At 41.5% G+C, this 23,314-nt stretch overlaps 1 protein-coding gene across 1 annotated transcript; it reads left to right on the top strand.

Moving 5' to 3' along the window:
- The first annotated feature begins 600 nt into the window (after positions 1 to 600).
- LOC119500394 (zona pellucida-like domain-containing protein 1) lies at positions 601 to 1,758 on the top strand. Its single transcript, XM_037790101.1, has one exon. It carries the CDS (start codon positions 601 to 603, stop codon positions 1,756 to 1,758), a length of 1,158 nt encoding a protein of 385 aa, XP_037646029.1.
- The last annotated feature ends 21,556 nt before the right edge of the window (positions 1,759 to 23,314 follow it).

Here is a 23,314-nt window from a genome sequence, read left to right as displayed (position 1 = left end):
CGAAGACAAGAATTTGCATTATGGGAATATCCGTGAAGACGCCGACAGCACAAACAGCTGGTCAGTCATTAAGTTAAATGTTCGATATGTCAGAGATTATCAAAACACAAAAAACACCTCAAGCCAGTCATCCAGCGGTTCACTGCCGGCTCCCCTGGATCTAAACTAGGTCATTAATGAAGCTGCTGGGGCTCAAACCGGATAGAAGAACCTCCGCAGCATTGTATGTTACCGAGGAATTCATCTCAGGTAGTGTTATGTTCACTGATTTCATGAAGGCTTAGCTATAGAGGCCGTGGAAATCTATATTTTAAAGCATACTCAACAAAGGAAGAAGGCCATTGTCTCTGAAGCAAGATGCTTCAGGTTTCAGTTGCTGCCCTTAGGATATGGTCCAGATTGGAGCTCTCCTACTTAATACAATACAGTTGTTCACAAATAGCAAGGTGTTTGACCTTCTTTTGGACCAATCCCAGAGGACGAACTTACCTATAAAGACCCCTGAACACAGCCCCAAGACTTCAAACTCACTGAGATCTACTGGCCTTCAGCAGCAGAGTCAAGACAAACACAAGGCAAAGCTGACGAAAAAGAAGAAAAATGATGAAGGTTATTTTACTGTTACTCTCCACTATAGGCAGAAGTAGTCAGCTAACGCTGGGTGAGTGTGGGATAGAAGCAAGACGGCCAGAAATCAGTGACATCGCAGTGCAATGCGGCACTTCATCCATTAGTCTGGCGATTCAAATGTGCCCCGTCGTCTACACCGGCTACAACGAGACTCTGCTGATCCTGAACCACAAGTTGGACCCGGTCTGTAGAGCAACCCTCGATGAATCTGTGACTCCACCTGTTGCTCGCTTCAACTTCCCTCTAAATATGACCCACGCCTGTGGAAGCATATTCAGGACCACCAGCGCTGCTGGGACGGGAATATTCTCTGACTTCTCCAACATCCAGACGGTCAACATCAGCGGCGTTGTGCGGTCCTTCGATACCACATCAGGCATGGTCACTTACAACGCCGAGCTGAAGTACTACTACTCCTGCGCCTACCCCTTAGAATACCTGATCAACAACACCCAGATCGATGTGTCGGCCTCCTCCATTGCGATCAGAGACAATAACGGGAGTTTCATCAGCACTTTGAGCATGACGTTGTTCAATGACGTCGACTACACCAGACCAATGGTCATTCCACAGCTGGGGCTTGAACTGAGGACCAAAGTGTACGTCGAAGTCAAGGCCACCAACTTGACAGAGCAGTACCACGTCCTGCTGGACCGGTGCTACGCCTCCATCTCCCCGCTGCCTTCCAACTCCAGCTTCTTCAACCTGTTCGTCCCCTGCTCAAAGGACCAGTTCACCACTATGATCGAGAACGGCGACAGCCAGACCTCCCGCTTCCACTTCCCGGCCTTCCGCTTCATCGAGCAGCAGAACGAGACAGTGTCCACCTACTACCTCCACTGCATCACCCGGCTGTGCGAAAAGAGCACCTGCAGCAGCTTCAAGCAGTGCAGACGGAAGAGGAACACCGTGGACAAACCCGCGTCGGGCATAACCGAGACTTACACCATCTCTTCCACGGAGATCGTCACCAAGGCCGACAGCAACGAGTCCAAAGAGAAGCCCCTCGTCGGCGGAGAAGAAGACGACTCTTCTGTCGGGCTTGGTGTGGCTGTCGGCATCCTCGCCTTTGTTTGCCTTGTTGCCCTTTGTGTTGCAGCTGTGTTTTACAAAAAACTGAAGAACTAAGGAGGCATCCATAGCGCTGAAATGCAGAATACTCAGGTCTTTCTGCGCGCTCATTTTAGTTTTTCTGGTGGAGGACAGCTCATCTCTGCATTAGTTAGGAGATCTTTGTATGTCTATTATTGTAGCTCTAACTGTGTATCAGTCCTGGAAAGATAGTTGGGAGAACGGCGCATCTTTAGAGGATTCAGTAGATTCTGTTAGTGTTGAAAAATTCCCAAATGGAAATGAATAATTTAAGTGTTAATGCATGTCTGTACTTTATGAGCTTTGGAGGGGAAATAATGGAGGAAAGAATGGTAACTGGAGGGAAAATATGTATAAAAAAGTGACCGAAATCCCAGGTGTTATATGTTGAATGTCAGGTGTTTTGAAAGTGAAGCCAAAGTACCTTTCAAATTATTATGTCTCTAATTTATTGAATTCCTCTCATTTGCTTTTCAGCAAATAAAACTGAAAACACTACATTGCCTGAATCCAGAATCTGTTTGTGTTTCTCATTGATTTACTTCAGTTAACTTCTGAACTAATCCACTAATCAAGTCCACAAAGCACCTTTGCCCCCCCCCTCCCACCACCTTTTACCTTCACTCAAGTTCTTTATTCACAGATAAAATACTGAAGTGTGGGAACAGCGTGTCGTCTCATGAAGTGCCATTTTAAGAAAGTGACGGTAGAACAAATTGTTTTTCTTTGATTTGTCTTCATTTCTCTGCATCCGACTGCTGCATGAAATAAGTTAGTAAAAATAAAAATAAATGGATCAAATCTAAGTGTGTGTGTTCTTCATTAATGTATAACATGCATATAAATGTTGAGGTGTCACAGATCCTGCCTCAAAAATAAAATAGGATAAATAATACAAATAGTTTTTCATTGTTTAATCTAAACTGTTGGATAAAACATCGATACCAATATAAGACTTTTGGTAACACTTAATAATAACCATCATTTATAAATGGTAAATTGATAGTTAATTAAACTTAGTTATTAGTTAATTTACCTTCAACTATCAAATAATTAATAATGTTTAAATTATTAGTAATGCTATAATTTCCGCTATTTCATCATTAGTTTGTGTAATATGAAATAATTAATTTAAATTATATATTGTATCGTAGCTGATAAGAGATGATAACAATTACATTCTGATTACATTAGTAAACTATATATATATATATATATATTTATAACCATAATTTAGAAATGGTAAATTGATAGTTATTAAACTCAACTTAATAGTAAATAAACAATGAAATTACATTCTGATTCCATTAGTAAAGTATTTATTAGCAGTTTATTGTTGCATACATTATAACACTTTATACACTATATCAAGTGTTCGTTAATGATTACCAATTGATTTAATTAAAAATGTATTTCATTTTAATTTAATAATCATCACTTGCAACTTTATAATAGCCATCCAAATAATGTTCATAGATGGTTTACAAACCAATTATTAACCATTAACGTTTTACAAATATCTGGTCTATGTATCTATGTAATGTTTAACAAACAGTTCTTTAAAGTTTAACTACAAACTAACTTTATAACTAATAAATACATTTAATTAACTATAAATGTATAAATGATGGTTATTATAAAGTGTTACCAGAGTTTTACTTTCATTAAACTACTCATCCACAGATGGCGAGTAACAGCTTATGTGCATGTCCATTCATCACTAAATCACTAAACTTGCATATTATTGGACTGTGGGAAGAAACTACAGCACTTAAAGAACATACAATCTATATATTTAAAGTATACTTTATAATAAACCTTGTATTTATGTATATGTTTATAAAATCATAAGCAGCAGTGTATACGACAACATAAAAGCTTCTCCGGGTCGTTAGACTCCAGAGAGTATCCCCTCCTCATCCTCCCGTAGGACCGGTGTTAATGTCGGAGGAGGAAGCTGGCTGCCTATCTGGACACTCAGGGCCGTATATCTCTGACCCCACCGGGCCACAACTGCCCCGTCTCTCTCTGTGATGTGCTCCGGAGGTGAAGGTTGATGAATGGAGACAAGATGCTGAGTCCCCTCATGAGGGTTATTTCTTCTTTGAGCTCATTTAGTTGTTTTGTAGTACAACGTAGACAGGTAGTTTCCTGCTTCAGGTAATTGTAAAACACAGAAAAGTGTACTAAAACTAAAAACTAGGGCTGTCAAAGTTAACTAATTTCTTTAACACATTTACGGAATTGGAAGTTGTAGCGGGCTCAGTTTTAGAGCTAGAGTGAAGATACTGGCATCATATGAAACTAGAAAACCTGATGAACCAACCATGTCATACTAGCTGGTCATGAAGGAGGTTAAATAACGCTCCAAACTTACGCTAAATTTTAGCGAGGAAAAACTGTCATGGCCATTTTCAAAGGGGTCCCTTGACCTCTGACCTCCAGATCAGTGAATGAAAATGGGTTCTATGGGTACCCACGAGTCTCCCCTTTACAGACATGCCCACTTTATGATAATCACATGCAGTTTTGGGGCAAGTCATAGTCAAGTCAGCACACTGACACACTGACAGCTGTTGTTGCCTGTTGGGCTGCAGTTTGCCATGTTATGATTGGAGCATATTGTTTTATGCTAAATGCAGTACCTGTGAGGGTTTCTGGACAATATCTGTCATTGTTTTGTGTTGTTAATTGATTTACAATAATAAATATATACATACATTTGCATAAAGCAGCATATTCGCCCACTCCCATGTTGATAAGTGTATTACAGACTTGACAAATCTCCCTTTAAGGTACGACTGTTTTGTAACTTTTTAAGCGTATAAATGTACCGGGTCGGGACAGATGTGCGCTCGCATATGCGCATTCGCATGTGGCCGCTGCCTCTCCTCCTCTGCCTGCTTGCCTTCACTCAGACAGCGCGCGCGTTCTCACTCAGCTCGCTCCACCTCTAGACGTGAACGCGCGCTCACTCCACACTGCAGAAGACTTAGTAGCTCTGAGAATATCTAGTGAATGTTCAGTGGATGTTTGTGCAGAAATAACTGCTGCAGCTCCTCCAGACCAACAGAGGTTTCCCGTGTCTTGTGAAGTGACGGGACTCTGCAAAGAGAAACCTTACCGTCTCGTTACCGACCGGGTGCTGGTGTTTTCACTGTTCACTCTGGCTGCGGGCGGAGACGACAAGTTACTCGCTGCAGAGCCCGAGAAGCCAACACTAGGATCAGATCTAAATCATGTTCATGGAGAGACCTTCGTCTGGTCAGCTAACATTACTGCCAAGCAGCTGAAATATAGAGTGATATTGTGGTTTTAGCTGACGTGTGTCGCCTCACTGTGTTGAGCGATGCTCGTTAAGGTATATTTAGAGCGAGCAAGCGCAAGCTCGACGCTGACTTTCGTTGACTTAACGGCCACAGGTGTCGCTGTTAACAAGCATTTCTGAGAGTTACAAATAGTCCCTTTAATGATTAATCGTGATTAAATATTTTAATCGATTGACAGCCCTACTAAATATGTATGTTATGCTTTGGAAAACCGTCAGGAATAAAGTATAACTAATCAAAGTATCCTCACACAACGGTTCTTATGATATCTTACGATAAGTTATTCCTCATTTTTCATGCTTTTTCCAATGAATGTCCAACAACACGTGACTCAAGTGTCAATTTCCGCTTCAGTCTTTTCAAAATAAACTACTTAGTTAGGTTTAGAAAAAGTTCAACTTGGTTAGGTTTAGGCAACAAAACTACTTGGTTAGGTTTAGAAAAAGTTCAACTTGGTTAGGTTTAGGCAACAAAACTACTTGGTTAGGTTTAGAAAAAGATAATGGTTTGGGTTGAAAGAAGTCAGAAACTGGCGTAACTTAAGTACTGAAGTTACGTGACAAATAAATAAGCGTTGTCTTCTGGTTTCGCACGGGGTATGATTCCCGACCTTCTTCCTGCGCAGCGTTTAGTTTGGGATATATATACAAATTATAGTGCATTACTTTTCGTGGGTATAGATACGAATGGTGTATGAGAATGAAAATAATGAGAAATCATGCAAACCCACTGGTTAAATACATTTCTATCATTGATCTCTCTGACACACCATCCAGTTATCCAGGAGTTCTTTGCAAATACTATAGAGAATAAGTCATTTCATGCCTCACACTTCTAAAAGAGTTGTAAATGACTAGTCACTACTGTATACGTCTACAGCAGGAAAAGATAAGCAGGATAAAGTGAGATGGAAAATCCAGAGTCTGAGGAGAAACATTTGGCATTGTTGAACAGCCCTTACTGTAAGCCTACCCACACACTGGGTCACTTTCACACACACCACATGGAGCAAGTTATGCACGGGTTTCATACTCAAACCCCAAACCTGATCAGATCATTATTTGCTGTAGAGACGGGCGAATCTGGAATTGAACCGTTTCCCAGAGTCATGGCGGATTTGATCTATGGCAGTTTAGCATCCAGCGAGGTTTGGCGAGGAAACGATAAGAGCTGAAGAAGAAGAAGAAGAAAGAGAGGAGATGGAGAGAGAGAGAGAGGCGGTAGGAAGGAGGCCCATGTTGTGATTGCTCTCTTGAGTATAAGCGTTCTATATTCTATGAGATTTATTCTCTGAGGCTTTCATCGGGGGAGTTCAGTTCACTGGGAAGTCTATTTGTCTGCCCGACTGTCCCTGACTCCAGCTGGCATGTGCATGCATGGATGGAGCAGATTGAATTTCATTTATGCTCAGATTGGTCCGATCTCGCAGGCAGAGCTGCTTTGGAGGCAGAAAATCTCATCGGCCGAGTTAAACCTCAAAGAACCAGAGATTTTCTGGCAAAGTAGCCGTCAGTGAGAGAAAGAAGCACTCACGCTGAAAGAAGAATCACCGCCTCGCGGATTATATGCCTCCGCCAACCAGTCAAGTTGCCCTTTACATCCATGTCTGTCTAAAACGTCATCACTTTATCATTTTATCCTGGCAGTCATTTGTGTTAAATTGTCATAATTAGCATATCAATTCTTGAGTTATTGCCAAAAAGGTGTTTCGTGAGGTCACAGTGACCTTTGACCACCAAAATCTAATCAGCTCATCATTGAGTTCAAGTGGATGTTTCACACCAGAGCAGCGGTGAAGTGTGGGCCGTGGCGAGCTGTAATGCAACATCCAGAGCTCAGCGAGCTGTGGCCATTTTATTCTGCGGTGAAATGCAGCCAAACAAAAGTTGGGAAAACTTTTTGCGGCAAAGTGCGTCCAGAAAGTACCCACAGCCGATCAGTAAACAGATCATGTGACTCCCAGCAAACATGTGACGTCAGGAAGACGTTTAGATCATGTCTGTATAACGTCCGTCAGTCCAGACCCACTTTTGTACGTCTGGTGGACGTGCAAGTTGGGTTCAATATTTGTACGTCTGGTTAGGGGCCTTTTTGGACGTCTGTGGATGTGCAACTCAGGTTGACATCAATAGTTGAATGTTAAAAAGACGTTTAAAAAAAAAGACGTCGTAAAAACTTTCATTCTGGCTCCTCAGTAGACGTCTTCGGACGTCGACAGAGACGTTAAATTGATGTCTTTTGGACGTGTCTTTGCTCAGTGGGCTGTGACATATTGTGAAATATTTAATTATTGCAGTGAGCCGCCCTTCGCCATTGCCTGGTGTGAACTCGGCGTTTCCTTTTGGGAGGTGGGCTTGGTTTTTGTCTTGCAAGAAATTGAACTGGAGGATAAACATGGCAATCATGGATGGACTGGTGTGGGACATGTTAGCTTTTAACTGGGGCTGAAGTTGTGTGAGGCCGCGGCGGCTGACCACCAAAAGAGGAGAAATAGGCCGTTTTCACAGCAGATATTTAGACTTGGTGTTTCTAATAACATTAACAAAGGCTCTGTTCTATTCAAGTATCCCAGTAAGCCACGACATCATGAACAATATCAGGAACCTGAAACTGATGCAGCTAAATGTTTACACCTTTTCCAGCTGTGACATGTAAACACGTCTTCATAAAAAGACCTATATGTTTTAGATTAACTCTTACTTACATTGGATTCTTAGCTGGCTAGCTAACTATCACGATTAATCAATTAGTTGATTTAATCGACAGATCTGTAAAACTGAGTTTCTCCACAAAGAATCACAGATGCGCTCATAAGTTTCTTGGAAATAAGTCATTCAGCATGAAAAAAAGCATAAAAAATGACTAATTAACTAAAGAAATCTTAGCAGACTAAGAACAGAACGACCTATTAGTCAACTAATCAAGTAAGAAATGGCAGCATTAGTGAATACGCTACGACCACAATATATTTTCTATTTCTAAATGTGTGTAGCAGAAGATGCATGAAGGTCTAAAAAATGTGATTGATTGTGAAATTTATTCAAATTGAATGTAGTATTGTGGGAAAATGTATATGCATCATTCTGAGGTTTAAATCAACCAATAGGATTCATTCTGCCTCGTGAGCAACAGTTAAATGTATGCGTGTATAAATGAATGCGTGCACAGTAGATCGTTTAAGTCACAGGGAATCTGAGAGCGAATAAACAACGTCAGATATAAAATAAAATGCTGTAATAAAAGCCAGTAATGAAATCAGAAACCAGCTGGCTTTCCTGACATTTCGGTGCAGATGCTTTATATCCAGCGTTACATATCCTGTGACGGCCTAACGGCCTCGCCGTGCTGATACGATAACAGCGAGCGGCCTTGAGCAGCGGTAGTGACATGATCACGCAGCATGCTAAACGTATTACGTGAGTTTACGACTAAGCAGCGGGAGGCAGGCGGGCTGGAAGACGAGAGGAAACAGGAGGAGGAAGACTTGCTGTCCATAAACAAAGGAGTGTGTGTCTGTGTGGGAAAACCCCAAAACTAACCTGTCAGATTCATTTAAATGTTTAACTTTCACACTTGTGATCCACATTTCAATCAGCTATTTCAGGCATTTGATGCTTGATTTACACATTAAGATCTGATTCTCATAACCAATGATAATACGGAGAGGAAGAAGAGAAAAACTACTGGTTGTTTAAGTTACTTTAAGCAGATTTTATCCTCCATACTGCTTGAGCTCTCTCTGCGTTTTGATTATTAGCCTTCCTCACCGGGTGCTGATTGGTGAGAGTTGGAAAAGCATATATACAGGCGTTCAGTTTCAGCTCCATAAATCTGTGGTTCCCTGCAGAGAGAGATGAAACTGCCTCCTATAGAGCTGGCATGGGCAGACAGAGGGAGCCTCATATATCATATCAGCAGCACACGGACTCCTGCAGTTCAAGTTCAAGAGATGGACGACCTTACAACTCGATCTCTCCAACTTCATTTGTTTCTGTCTCTCCGTTAGTCTCCAAATGTACTCCCTGTCCCTAAAGCTTTACGTCCACGGAAGTGATACAAATGTTCTCAGTCCCAACTCGTCAAATACCTCCGCTTGGTCAGTGTCCCTCGGCATCTGTAACCGACGCACCAAGGCACCCTTTAGCGTTTTGTATGAGACACACCGAGCTTTCACCTAACTCCAATGTAAACCACATCAATATTAGACGGTCAAAGCAGCTGACGTAGATTAAATAGCGAGAAGGTCCGCTTAGGGAGGGTGGCAGGGGAGGTTAGAGAGGTCAAACAGGAACAGAAACAGGAAGCTCACTGTTAACGTTGAGTTATTTTACCGTAGTTTTGTTACGTAACTTCTGTACTTTACTAACGCCAGTTATGTAACAAGCGCAGCTATTTTACGTAATAAACATACTTATTTTAGCCCCATCCACGATCTTTTCCTGAACTTAACCAAGTACTAAAAACTAAGTAAGCCTACGTTGGGGATTTATTTTGAAAAGACAATGTATGCATGTGAACAGCATGGATGTATTAAGAGAACGGGATACAGCGTTGGAGGCAGGGCCCCGTTCATTCCTATGAGAGTTGCTCAGTGGTGCATGAAGCCAAAATGGCTCCACTTCCATCTGGAAAAGTACCCGGATCTTCCGGCGATCTTCCGCATCCATTGGGCCCGCGGAGCAGGCGCAGTAGCGTCCGCTCGGTCGCATGACTCGGTCACGGGTTCCCAACGTCACACCGTCATCACGGTCTGGGTCTCATTCACATGAACGGAGGAAGGAAAATAACTCTGGATTTGGCTATTAGTCCATTTTACAATTTTTAGGATCTAAAGATTTAAATGAGGGCTATTAGAGTGTTCATACTGGGGAGTTGATTCACCTCCAAAAAATTATCCTCTGAGTTACAGATGTCTCTTTGTCAATGTAAGTCTATAGGGAAAAGTATTTTTTGGCCCAATGCATCATGTGACGGACACGGAAGTTGTAGTACCGCTGTTTGGCCCCTACGAAAATTGGGATTAACGACTGGCAATCTTCCTGGGGGTTTGGTAACAAGCCAAAACTATACGATTCCTGTGAACACAGAAGTTTATTTTAAAACTACACTATGTATGTAACGAGGACAAACTGACACGCCGTCCCTGACACGTCCAAAACTGACGCTAGAGGAGTACCAAGAGCGTCATAGTTTGAAGCGAATGACCACTGACCAGCGTCGGTATTTCACAAATTCAATGTGTTGAAATGTTGGGTACCAGTATTATTAAATATGTGATTGAACTGAACTGTTATCAACATATATTTGATTATCTTACATCCGAAACTACCCAGTACAAGTGGTCTGATCTGCAGACCATCAAGCAGCTTCACGGGAGCATTGCAAATGCATATTTTTTTTATTCAATATCTGCCGATTTTAATATTTGAGATTTTATCTTTTTTTACACACAAGCAAATACAGACTATATACTGTACATGCATCAAACCCACATGTCTCTGATTGAGCCAAGCTGTCTGTTGGTCTCACTGTCTGTCCACAAGCCAACAAGTCATCAAGTGTCTCAGTTAGACCGAGGACTCACACAGACGTGACCCTCCACGCTGCACACAGATTTATGGTTCGGTTAAACGGCTCAGATCTGGGATCATCATGAGTTCTGGATCTCAATCAGAAAGAGGTTTTTATTATTCTGATCATTAAAAAAGGAACCGGGAAACATTTCAACATTAAATGCCGCTGACCCCGACGCTGATCGTTGAAGGGAACCTATAGCGTCTGAAATTACACCCACTGGTGTTCTCCTTAGAGATATACGTTCTCTGCCTGTATTCTGACAGGCAAAGAAGTAGCAGTCTCAGAATTTCTCAATATTTTACACACTTGAAGGCCTGACTTCTATTTACACAACCTAACTGTAGAGCTACACAAATAATCCAGAACACATGTAAACCTCAGTGGGAATTTCCTAATTTGGATCCAGACACAACAAGTCTGGGACATTATGACGAATCAGTAGTTTACAAAGCTTTTTATTAAATATACTGTCCTGTCTTACTCTGCAGCCGTGAGTCCCTCGACCACAAGGATCCAAACCACAACAACAATTATGTCTGACTGTTTATAAAATACAGATGTCCTTGAAATCCAGGATTACTTAACATGCTTACTCGTCACTCTGTTCCTCTGAAGACACAATAAAAACAACCAATACCAAGGTCATGGGTGGCATTTGGGTCACTAACGTAACTTACAAAACAAAACACCGCTCACGAAACACTTTTTACGTCACTCTCATGTATTTCTTACCGTAGCATTTATGCACGCACACTGCAGTCAGTACAGGATATATGACGTACAAATGACACACGGAAATCAAAAAAGGTGTACTTATTGCATGCAAAATGCCTTGTGCATTATCGTGGCATTTATACGCCTTGTCGTGCGAACGGGCCAAACATATAGTGTTACACCTATTAAAACAAGAGCAGTACACGGTACCCAACTATATCACAGGAGACGGGACGGGACTCACTGCACAATCCACTCACTTTGAATGTTATCAGCCGATCGAATGGGCGTTATCAGTGGTTATCAGCCTTACAGGCCCTGTTCAGACCTGGTATTAAGATGCGTCCTCAGTGATCGGATCACAAGTGGACAGCTTTAAGTTTGTCTGTTCACACCTGGCATTAGAATGCGTCTCCACATGCGTCTCCAGTGTCCACTTGTGATACGATCACTGAGGAGTCATGTTAATACCAGGTCTGAACAGGGCCACAGATATGGGTTAGAAGGGGTCTGATACACCTACTAGCAGGTTCAGAAGGCCGTTACGATCTATTCACATGGTTGATCACAAATACAAGAAGTTGACGCTGAGCTCTAGTGACTGTAGTAATTATGATGGGAGTAAAGGAGGAAGTCAGGTGACGTAGTATGAAAAGCGTCAAAATCTGCATGGAAACCGCTGGACGTGTCCTGTGTGAAACCAAAAGTCAACTTATTTCGCCGTAGACATGTGACATAACTTATGTAATAACTTGGCGTTAGTGATGTACATCATTTCATAGTTTCTTGCCTGAGTTGATGTGAATAAACAAAGTGTCTTGAAAATGTATTAAACTGTTGACAACATGAGCCGACAGAGGTGATTTGGGTCCGTTCAGGGATTTTCATTCATTTGTTTTTGAAGATCGATTTACAGGGATCTAAAATCTTTCTCAACTCCAGAAGGAAAACAAGCAGGAAGTCTAAATCTGAGAGAAATTTCAAGGCAAATCAAAACGCCCAACACGGAGCGAAAGGACAGACAATACCAGTTTAACTTCCTGTCCTGTATTCACCCTGAACACACCTACTCCTGTCAGCACACACCTTGAGCAGCTCTGATATCTGTATGTTGTACAGAGCGGATGTGTCAGAGCCGAGGGTGAGGAAGTGTGAGCGCAGAGAGACGTGGTGAGTGAGGACTCCATGTTTATTCCTCCATGGGGAGAGGGCTGTCATTGCTGAATTCCTGTGAATGAAGTATGGCGGCCAATCCCCGCGAGCCGGATAATTCACCGTTATGGGTCCGATGTGTCCGACGTGGACGGCGACACTTCCACAATAGAATTCACACGAGGCCCCGGGGCCACTCGGACTCCCGCGGAGCCACTAATACCGGCAGTTTTAAGAGGGACAACCGGCAGCAGACGTGACGGACAGCCTGAGGAGGTGTCGAGTTATTCAGATGCCTAATCTGAGCTGTAACAATAGCAGAGAAGGGTGAGGATGAATCGTCTCACTGGGGAGCTTTCAGTAACAATTATCAAAGAACAACTGCCATTAAACAAACGGAGAGGTTGAAGATATACACGTTCATGAGGGTTAGGTCATATTCATTAGATACGGTTTTATAACAAGATTGTATTTTCTGGACAACAGGTATGTGAACCATGTGTTGAAAATGTTCTACAAGTTAGATGAATGTCTTTTCAGGCATAATAATGTGGAAATGCACTATATGTAAACACAACAAAGAGGAAGACAAGTGTTTTCTGTTTACACTGTTGAGGTCTATATTAACTAATGACCATCATGAGCTCGAGGATCACTCGCCACTGCTTCTCAAAATGAATCCACTTTAACCACCAATTTAATCATTTATTGTTATTAGAGAGCAAATTCTGCTGCTTGTTTTATAATATCTGACGGCACTGAATGACAGGATGTTAAGTTGGGACTCCTGTTAGCTACCATAATGTGTGCAAAAGTGTTCTTCTGGATATTTATTGATTCATCCAAGCAGTTTTGTGAATGAAAATTAGAAATATAGGGAGAGACTGTTGGTCATATTACTACTGTGGTTGTACAAGTTTTTTTTAAAACGTCTTCTTATAGCCTGACCTTAAATGAGAAGAATATTCTCAACTTAAAAGTGTCTCTTTCATTGTGTTTTATCAGACTGTTTTTATTTTCTTTGTGCATAAGAGATGAAGATGGAGATTATACATTTATTAGTGTCGTTACAAGGCAGTGACGTTACAACATGCACATTTAATCTCTCTCTTTAACCTTGTAAGTCTTGTCACAAAGCAGACACGGTAGCTTCGAGCATTTTTCAAATGAAAAATTTAAATATAAAAAATATGAAATGACCGTCAGTCTAACGTAAAGCATGTACTGTATGTCTGAAAGGGACAATCGAAAGAGAATTAGGATACAATTGTACTTGAGAGGCACAAACTGGGACTATGTCACCCCTACATTATACAGAACTAGCAATTTCAGTATGCGTATTTTGATTATTTCATTATGAAGAAGTGAAAGCTGAAAATGAGGAGCTGCTGGGGAAGTCTCTGCAGAGGAGTTTTTGCAGCTTTTTTTTACGTTTGAAATGCCCCTCTCTCCCCATGTCCTGAAAACACCCCCACAGACATTAAAATGTTTGACTGATGGACTGTTGAAAGACTGATGACTGAGTGATGACTCCATCAGCTGAACCAGGTAACTGTAAACTAAACTGTAAGTAAACTAAAAGTGGTTAACATCCACATCCTGACACCAATGAACCAGTGAAGAGCTGATTTATGTCTGAATCATTATCATAAACATCACAAGAGGAGGAGAGACGGGGAGACGGACTGACTTCCTGACACGATGACAGCCTGCTCGACACATGCAGCTTCCTCCTTATTTACAGTCTGCTGACAGCCAAGGTCGTCTCAAAGTCATTCGGCAGCCTCTGTGAGCGCAAGACAAACACCTTACCCCATTAAAGACCCGTTAGTGTTGTTGTAACGCAGAGTCCGACTCACTGAGACCTGAGACCCGCTGGATCGCGGTCGATCTCTATCGACTTTATTGTCTTTCAGAGGCTGTAGCAGGTTTAGTTTTACATCTAGAGTGAAGATACTCCTAAAGACTCCATTGGTACAAACAATAAGCTACATTTTGGTGAGGAAAAACTGTCATGGCCATTTTCAAAGGGATCTCCTGACCTCTGACCTCAAGATATGTGAATAAAAAAGGGATCTATTTGTACCCACGAGTCTCCCCTTTACAGACATGCCCACTTTATGATAATCACATGCAGTTTGGGGCAAAAACCATGAATACAGTATAAATACTGGGGTCCCTAAACAGTCTTGAATTACATAAATTGGGTATCACTGTAAAGCTGAGACTCTTGTGGATCCAATGAGCTCAACTGTATTCATGTGTGATGAGGTTAGTCCCCATAGGAGACATTTCATTGTAGTGAAACTTGATCTCACTGTATAAAATGATCTGTGGTGACCTCTAGGATAATCACAGCCTCATGAAACTTTACAGCCACAAACTAGAAGCCTAGAGCATTCAGAGGATGGATGGATCAAACTACAGACCTAGAGCATTCAGAGGATGGATGGACCAAACTAGAGACCTAGAGCATTCAGAGGATGGATGGATCAAACTAGAGACCTAGAGCATTCAGAGGATGGATGGATGGATCAAACTAGAGACCTAGAGCATTCAGAGGATGGATGGATCAAACTAGAGACCTAGAGCATTCAGAGGATGGATGGATCAAACTAGAGACCTAGAGCATTCAGAGGATGGATGGATCAAACTAGAGACCTAGAGCATTCAGAGGATGGATGGATCAAACTAGAGACCTAGAGCATTCAGAGGATGGATGGATCAAACTAGAGACCTAGAGCATTCAGAGGATGGATCAAACTAGAGACCTAGAGCATTCAGAGGATGGATGGATCAAACTAGAGACCAAGAGCGTTCAGAGGATGGATGGATCAGACTAGAGACCTAGAGCATTCAGAGGATGGATCAGACTAGAGACCTAGAGCATTCACAGGATGGATGGCTTTCCTAGCTAGATTGACAATAAGGGGGTTTCTGAGCAGTTTAGACAACAGAAGTGCTCGCCATCCAATCGTCAAAAAAATGCAATGTCAAAAAGTGTTGATCCCAAATCACAGCATGGCTTTTTCTATGGTGTTCCTCAAGGTCTTGGTGTCTTAATGTGGGATTTTGGAGGGATTATTGATAATGTTTATTTATTCTTGAGAGGTAAAGAATGGTTAAATTTAGCACCAAATCTGTGCAACAATTTATGAGTCATAATTGAGCATGGGGGATGGGCATCACATACGTCTATCATCATGTTCTAAGCCCTTATACCATCTCAAAATGAATGAATTCATGTTTATTTCTGATCTATGACTAGAACAACTTCAAACACACTGCTGAGCTGCATCTCAAATTAATCTCCAGGTTCCCAGCTTTCAGATGATGTACACCACTTCTATGTGACATCTACTGTTGACCTGCTATCTCCCCCTAAAAAACCCCTGTACCCCCCCTAAAAAAAAGACAAAAACGTCTCTATTGTGGGTCTCAGAGGGTTAAAAACAGAGTACTTTAAGAGTAGGAAACTAAAGTGAAAAAGCGTTCACACTTCTTCTCAAGCCTTCTGAAACATGTGCTTTGTGATTCAGTGTTGCTGGAGCCTCCGAGGGGACCCCCCTCTGTGTCTCATTGACATTATATACGACTGATAAAATTTCATCCATGTAGTTATCGTGTCCCCAGGAACCACCTGAGGCTTGGGTGAGTTTGTATCCTGCCTGCTTTGGGGTTGTTTTACATCCAGAAAGACAGCTTCTCTCATCACACTCAGAGATTCCGTATCAGATGTCCCTGCTAGGTTATCTCTGCTGGGTTTCCTTGGCTCGGAGGCTCAACTCCTCCACGCTGCAGCCTCCAACCTGAGGGCCAGCCCCGGGGTTTCAGCTGCCATACTCTCCTACTCGCTGCTCTCGTAAGTGATTGTAAACCTGCTCAGGTTTTCACCTGCTGTGGCCATGAAACCCAAACTGGCTGTAAACGTCCAAAACGAAAGAAAGAAAAATGATTTTTGCCTCCCCGTTCTAAAGGGCTGGTTGTGAGTGATGTACTGTACCAGAAACCCTTCCTCTGCACCGCGCTCGTGTGTGTGGGAGGCCGTTTGGACCGGAAGTGGAGGCGGAGCGCTGGACGCTACCGCCACCGCGAAGGGGGAAAAATAAGCATGTTTCCTGTAATCTTCCTCACTGTACTGTACCTCTGGATATCTATTGTGTTTTACGAGGAGAGAGCAGGATAGAGCTGTACTCTATGAGAAGTTATTTAAAAGGTCCCACACACACACACCGTCACCCCTTCATCCCTGGCATGTCGGACCTGCAGTGGAGCGTGTAATCGTAACACCATGTCCAAGGCTGGAGAGAACTCACAGGCCAAATTGTCCATGTCATCGCCCGCTTCTGGCTGTGAAATACTGGATCTGACATCATCGGCCGTCATGGAGGGACACGGAAGGACTGGAGGAGGAGTGGTGGTGGTAGAGATGGTGGGGTAACAACAAGATGGAGGGGTGAAGCTGCGTGGAATGTCGTATCTGTGGAAGTCGTTACGTCCGATTCCCCAGGTACACATCTAAAATTATTACCTGGTTCCCTTTTGAATGTTGCTTCCGCTCTGTCTTCCCACTACTCTGCTTCCCTCCATCGTCCGTCCTCTTCTTTCTTACTCACTCACTCTCTTTGGGAGTTTTTTTAAACACAGCAGGAGGAAACATCTGGATCATCTTCGTCATGCATCAGGATGAAGAGTTAACAAAGTCATTTGCACTTCACCAGGTAGCTTCAACTTCCTGTTCTCACACACTTCAGTCCAAATTGTGCATCATGAGCAATGTGGGGTTTAGGTTTTTTTTGCTCAGGGACTCTTGCACATGGACAGGAGAAGCCATGATTGAACCAACCACCATATTTGTCGTTTTTCATTCACACCTCTCACACCTCTCACAATTCCCCAGATTTATGGTAATTTTTCACATCTTTTTTTTCCTTTTCGTTATCTCAACCTCTTTCTGGCGCTCTACAGCATGTGTAAGCTTTACTGTTTCCACCCGGACAACAATACAGCTACACCTAATGTTTTTTCCTGGCGGAAGAGGGATGCTCGTGACACAACGCTGTTTGAGCTGTGCTCGCCGCTGAGTTCAGTGCACATCACAGCATGCAGCACAAAGTCGGCCTTTGCGTGACGCAGCAAAAAGCCGTCGTGGCGCGGCACAAGCCGTTGGAAATAACGGGTTTCAGAGTGCAGTGGTGCCGTTGTCGCGTTGTGTCTGAAAGGACCTTCAGTGAGTGACGGAAAGAGAAATTAAGAGTACTTAGAGAAAATAATGCTCAAACAGGTGCAAAAATGAATGAATAAAACCTGATGAATAGCCTAAAAGTTTATGCCAGAGATTCACACAAGTTCACACCAGAGGGATGAATCACTCTGTTTTCTTTCCTGAGAATTAAAATTAAAAGTAGGTCTACTTATTATATTTCTATTTTCATTCTTTAAAAGTCACCAGAATGCAGGAAACTCTAATGTTTCTGGGAGAGGACCCCCTGACCTCCTTTGGTTTAGAAATCCTCCCTATCCTTTAAGTCACAACTTTGGCAAGTATACCACCAACTACATATTAATGGGCGACCCACTCTCATCACTAAGAGCTACAGCCAATATACTTTAGAAGGACATTCAACAACAGGAAAGTTTCACTAAACCTAGACCTTTTAGACCAGTCTTAAATACATTTGCAGAATTTCTTCCATAGTTTTTTTTATTCAAGATTTATATCTGCGGTTCACCTTTGAGCCACATGAGGGAGCTTGAATGTTCGTATTGTTGTGAGAATTGTAGCTACTACTGGCTTATAACTTATAACACTGAATCTAATATGAAAGGCTAGCGTACGTTATGTTTGTTTTACTGATGAGAGGATAAAAACGGGAGCTGGTTAACTCCACTTAAATGCATTTATTTGATTTATCCAACGTATCTCTTTGACATGGCTGGTTTACCGACTTAAGATGATGTAAGGTGATGCAGAAATGGTGGTAAAAATGGTTAAGGAACGTTCATTTATGCACAAATGTGATTTATAGACTACTGTGAATTGGGTCGCGATGGTTTGTCATCTTTATGAAGTGGGTCCTCAGAAAGAAAAGGTTTGTGAAACACTGCTTTAGACTCAACGTTTTGAAATAAATTAAACAAATCAAACAATTGCAATTACACTTAATTACCAGTTCTCCTCTGTCTCCACTGTTCACCTTCAAGCTCCAAGTATTCCTTGTGTTTTTGGGAAGTTTATACATTGCAGTTACCTACTACAACACGGGCCCTTTGCAAACCACCTTCCTCTCTAAAGAGATGAGTTAAAGGTTGCCATTTAAATATCGTCCTTGTTCTGTTGTTTACGTCTTCACAGAAAGTTTTTGTGGACTCAGCAAAGACTTCCCGGCAGAAGAAACACGGAGAACACATGACTGAAGTGTGGGTAAAGAATCTGCCGTACAGACAGCCTGCTGGACCGGATTCAGATCTGTCACCCTCTGAAATTTCACAAATGTTGAAAGCGTTGCTAAAACCGGTGGCGGAACCAGAAGTCGATGACATCCGATGTGATGTTAAAGAGCTGCCAATTTCCCTGCTTTAACTCGTCATACCCCCACCCCCCTCTTACTCCACCCTACACGAGGTGGACAAATATCAAGAAAGAGTAATTAGATTATATGAAGTGGCAGTAATCTGTTTTCTTAGTTGTGTTAATCATTGTGTGTCTCATGCTACTGTGAGTATTTGTTATTAAGTAACTTCAACGGACAGATCATCTATTTCTTTTGTGTATATATGTTTTGAGTAAGGGCAGGCAAAATCATTTTTCAGACATTTTTCAGACAATTTTCAGATTTTTTTTGGGACTTTTCTTCCACATTTATTCCGCTTCTTTCAGAATTTTTTTTTGACATTTTTCTGACTATTCTTCTGCCTTTCTTCTGCCTTTTTTTCAGACATTTTTTCTGACATTTTTCGGTCTTCCCTTCTGCCTTTCTTCCGCCTTTTTTCAGACATTTCTTCGGACATTTTTCTGACTATTCTTCTGCCTTTCTTCAGTTTTTTTTGAAATTTTTCTGACTTTTCTTCTGCCTTTCTTCCGCTTTTATTTCCAGATTTTTTTTCGAACATTTTAATTTATTTTAAATTATAATAATAATTATAATAATAATCTTCTCTCTGCTGCTTTTCAGTCCTGGAACGTGTAAATAAAGTTGTGTTTTGATTGTGAGTCATGCTTTTCTTGTGCACTACCATGAGCAGAACAAATTAAAATGAAATTAAACTTTCAAGACTGTTTTACCTGTTTCATATGTTGTTTCATTTGTTTCAATTATTTAAAAAAACTGAAGTCTAAAAACCAAAGAGTCTAAAAGGTTGAGGTTTAGTAAAGCTCACTAGTATGTTGGTCGTAGCTTAGGTGGTCAGTGTGCTCTCTTGCTGTAACCACACCCATTAGTGATGTCATCAGGTCCTGAAGTACACCTGTTCATCGCTGCAGGAAGGCGGTCAGCAAAAACAAAACATCCCGGGTGTTAAGTTACTCTTGAGTTTCAGTGTCCGACTGCTTTTTACTCAACCGTTGGCGTGCATGGAAGGCACAGCGGAAAAAGTCTCGCTCATTGCAAACACCAGGGGTTCAATTCCAGGTATTTGACCTGCGCGCCCACAACCGAGCCGAGGCTGCGTTCGCAGGTGTTAACGAGCGGGAGCACGTCCTTGATGCTGCACTAACATACTGGTTGGTCAAATAAACATATTAAATATCATTACAGGCTTTCTCTAAAGGTCGGTCTGTACCATGTCGGTAAATATCAAGTTTTAAAAGGTGGTGTCACGGGTGTGCTTCCACCTATCCCAGCATGCCCTTCCTTTCGTGTTTCTGTGACAGCGCTTGTGGATGGGCAGCTGCGACCTCGGGAGACCCACGCAGGCATCTCACCGGTCCTTTTTAAATGTTTGACAGGTGAAATACGACAAGCTAATCTCTCTGCCGCCCTCGGGAACACGGCCAGAGAGAAAAACATGAAGTCCTGACCTTGGAGTTTCAGATGCAGATACATTCTAGAGGAGACAAGCGGTCGACCCCCCGGTCACCCCCATAGTTTACCACGCACATGCACAACAATCACTCATTTCTGTTGAGAAAAACACATGCACACACACACACAGGTTACTAGCACACATGTTGATACTCATTCATCCCACTGCTTCTCATTAATCCTACAAAAGATAAAACAACTGCTGCACGTAGAGATGCCGTCTAACTTTAGTTCATTTCGAAGTGAAGCCTTGTCTTCACATAAACACCTGAAACATGAAACCGGCGTCCATTATACTCAGCCAAGAACACGCCGGTGAATAAATACTCAAATCTCTCTTCTATTTATAAGGCTTTATTTTAACGTGATGTCAGTATGACTCACAAAAGGAGCGTCTCAGCTTGCAGGTTTATATTCAGCCACTGTGAGAGAGAGTGAATCACACAACACGACCGTGAAGACGAGGCTCGGTTACATTTTGGCCAGTTCGCTTGGAAACCCGTGAAGAGGCGGTCCCATTTTTCTGTCCCGAAGTTCTCATGAAATTATATCCGCTCGCCGTTTAAGTGAGGCGAAAACACAAATCATTAATCATTTTCTCACACAAATATAAGCACAGGTGGAAGAAGTATTCTTTAAAGCCGTGAAAGGTACTCACTTCGGCAGAAATGGCCCCGTTTTAGTTTTATAAAATATTATATTATTTTCATGATACATTAAAAAGCATTGAAAAGCATGTTGTTGTTTTTTTAAATAGTCAAAATTACACCATTTATCAAAGCCAAAAACTGTAAAAACAGATAATATTGTTCGATTTTCAACTTTCTGACGCTCATTTTGTGTCATACGCTTCCGTCAGGAAAAAAATCACCAAATCACTTAAAGTAGCAATATTTCAATCCTAATCACTTTATTCTAAAAAAGTTTGCCAAAAATAAACCAGATCCTGTAAAAAACATTAAATTCATGGTCATGAATGACTCGGCTGAGACCAGATTTTTGATTGGTTAACTGATAAAAACAGAGAAAACGTCAAATTTACAGTATTTTGCAGTGGTTTTTAAAGTGTAAATTTACAGCACAGTACTGGCTACTGTAAATGTACAGTCTAATATTTTATAGGGTACAGTTAACACTGTAATTCTACAGCAGCATACTGCTAAATCACAGTAATCAGATGGACATTTATTGTGAAGTTACAGTGAAATACAGTAATTGTATAACGTCACACTGCTAAAACGCGGTAACCTATGATTTACTGTGAAGTTACAGTTAAGTACAGTGAGTCTACAGCAGCACACTGCTAAATCACAGTAATATACCGGCATAACGTCTGTGTGGTCACAGTATACAGCTGTCATTTCACAATAACTTACTGTACAAATGAGACAGTAACTTGTTGTGAAAGTAATGCAACTAGCAGCCAGTAACTTACTGTAAATGTACAGTAAAATAATTTACAGTTTAAGCTTAAAATAGTGATAATTAAATCAATCAAAAGTACTTTATTCTACATGTCTCATTTAAAATTTTGTCCAAAATAAACCGTTTGCAGTAACTAGATCCTGTAAAAAACATTAAATTCTGCGCTTCTCATAAAGCCATGAATGACCCGGCTGAGACCAGATAGAAGACAGAACAGATCAGATCATAATTGGGATGTTTTGTGATGATTTGTTTAATCATGCAGGGCTGAACAGAGTGTCTGCATAAATAATACATTTCTTAAATTAGTTCATATTTAAACATTCAGTCTCTCACCTGTGATGTTAGCTTTCTCAAAATTAAGATAATATTTCCCTTAAACCTCAGCTCTTCCTACAGTCGTACTGCTAAGGATGTTAGAGGAACAGTTTTAAACCTTATCTCTCTGGGGTGTGGGATAGGAATCTGAAGTAGTTGACATTCGCTAGATTTTTCATTAGAAGAAGATTTTACAATTTACATTTACAAAGAAAGTTACACACATTATTTCTCTTGTAGTGTTGATGGTTGTAGAATAATGTTACCTGATGAAGGTAACAGGACCATCGTGTAAGAGTTATTTTAACTACAGGTAAGACACATTGTGAAAGAACCAACCCATTGAATACTGACCTCTGATATTATCTTATGGTGAAAGGGTGGGATATTTTCACTGGAGGAATATTAGAGCTGCTTCCCCCCGTTAAACCCTCAACCTCTACATCTGCCCGGCCACACTCCCACACAGATTAGTTTTTGTGGGTCTGTAAAGTCCGTTGACAAGAGCTGAGGGATGGAAGGCCGGCCGGCTCTGTCGGCTCGGGGCTTGTTAACACTATTCTCCTTTAACCCACAACATGAAATCAGGAGAAATACACGACCACCAGATACATGACCTCTAACTGACTTTAAAGGAATTTAGCTGACGCTGTAGCAGGACTATTCATCCTTATACATCTCTGGTCGGTTAATGTAAAGTACCGTTCTTTTGGGACCTTTAGTAGCCTTATGTAGTTATTAACACAGTTTTAATTATTTGGAAGTCTTTGGAAATAAAATCATACATCATCATACATGCAGACGTGGTGACCGGGCTTTCAGTGCGTCATTAAACATGAATTTGCCACTTATTTTCCCAGTTGGAGAAGCTGGTCTGCAATCTGCTCTCCATTTATCTATTTTATTTATATTCTACTTGACCTCATGTTCTGTGAGTACATGCATAGGAAAATAAATTTTTTACTTCTTTTTTAAATTGGAACAACATTGCAAGGCATATAAATTACAGAGCAAATAAGTAGTCTTCTATTTTTCATCCATTTTTCCCTGCCA

The sequence above is a fragment of the Sebastes umbrosus genome, chromosome 13 (genome assembly GCF_015220745.1).
Source record: "Sebastes umbrosus isolate fSebUmb1 chromosome 13, fSebUmb1.pri, whole genome shotgun sequence".
Lineage (NCBI taxonomy): Eukaryota > Metazoa > Chordata > Actinopteri > Perciformes > Sebastidae > Sebastes > Sebastes umbrosus.
The sequence above is the reverse complement of the archived record's forward strand: the minus strand, read 5'-3'. Positions and strand labels throughout refer to the sequence as shown.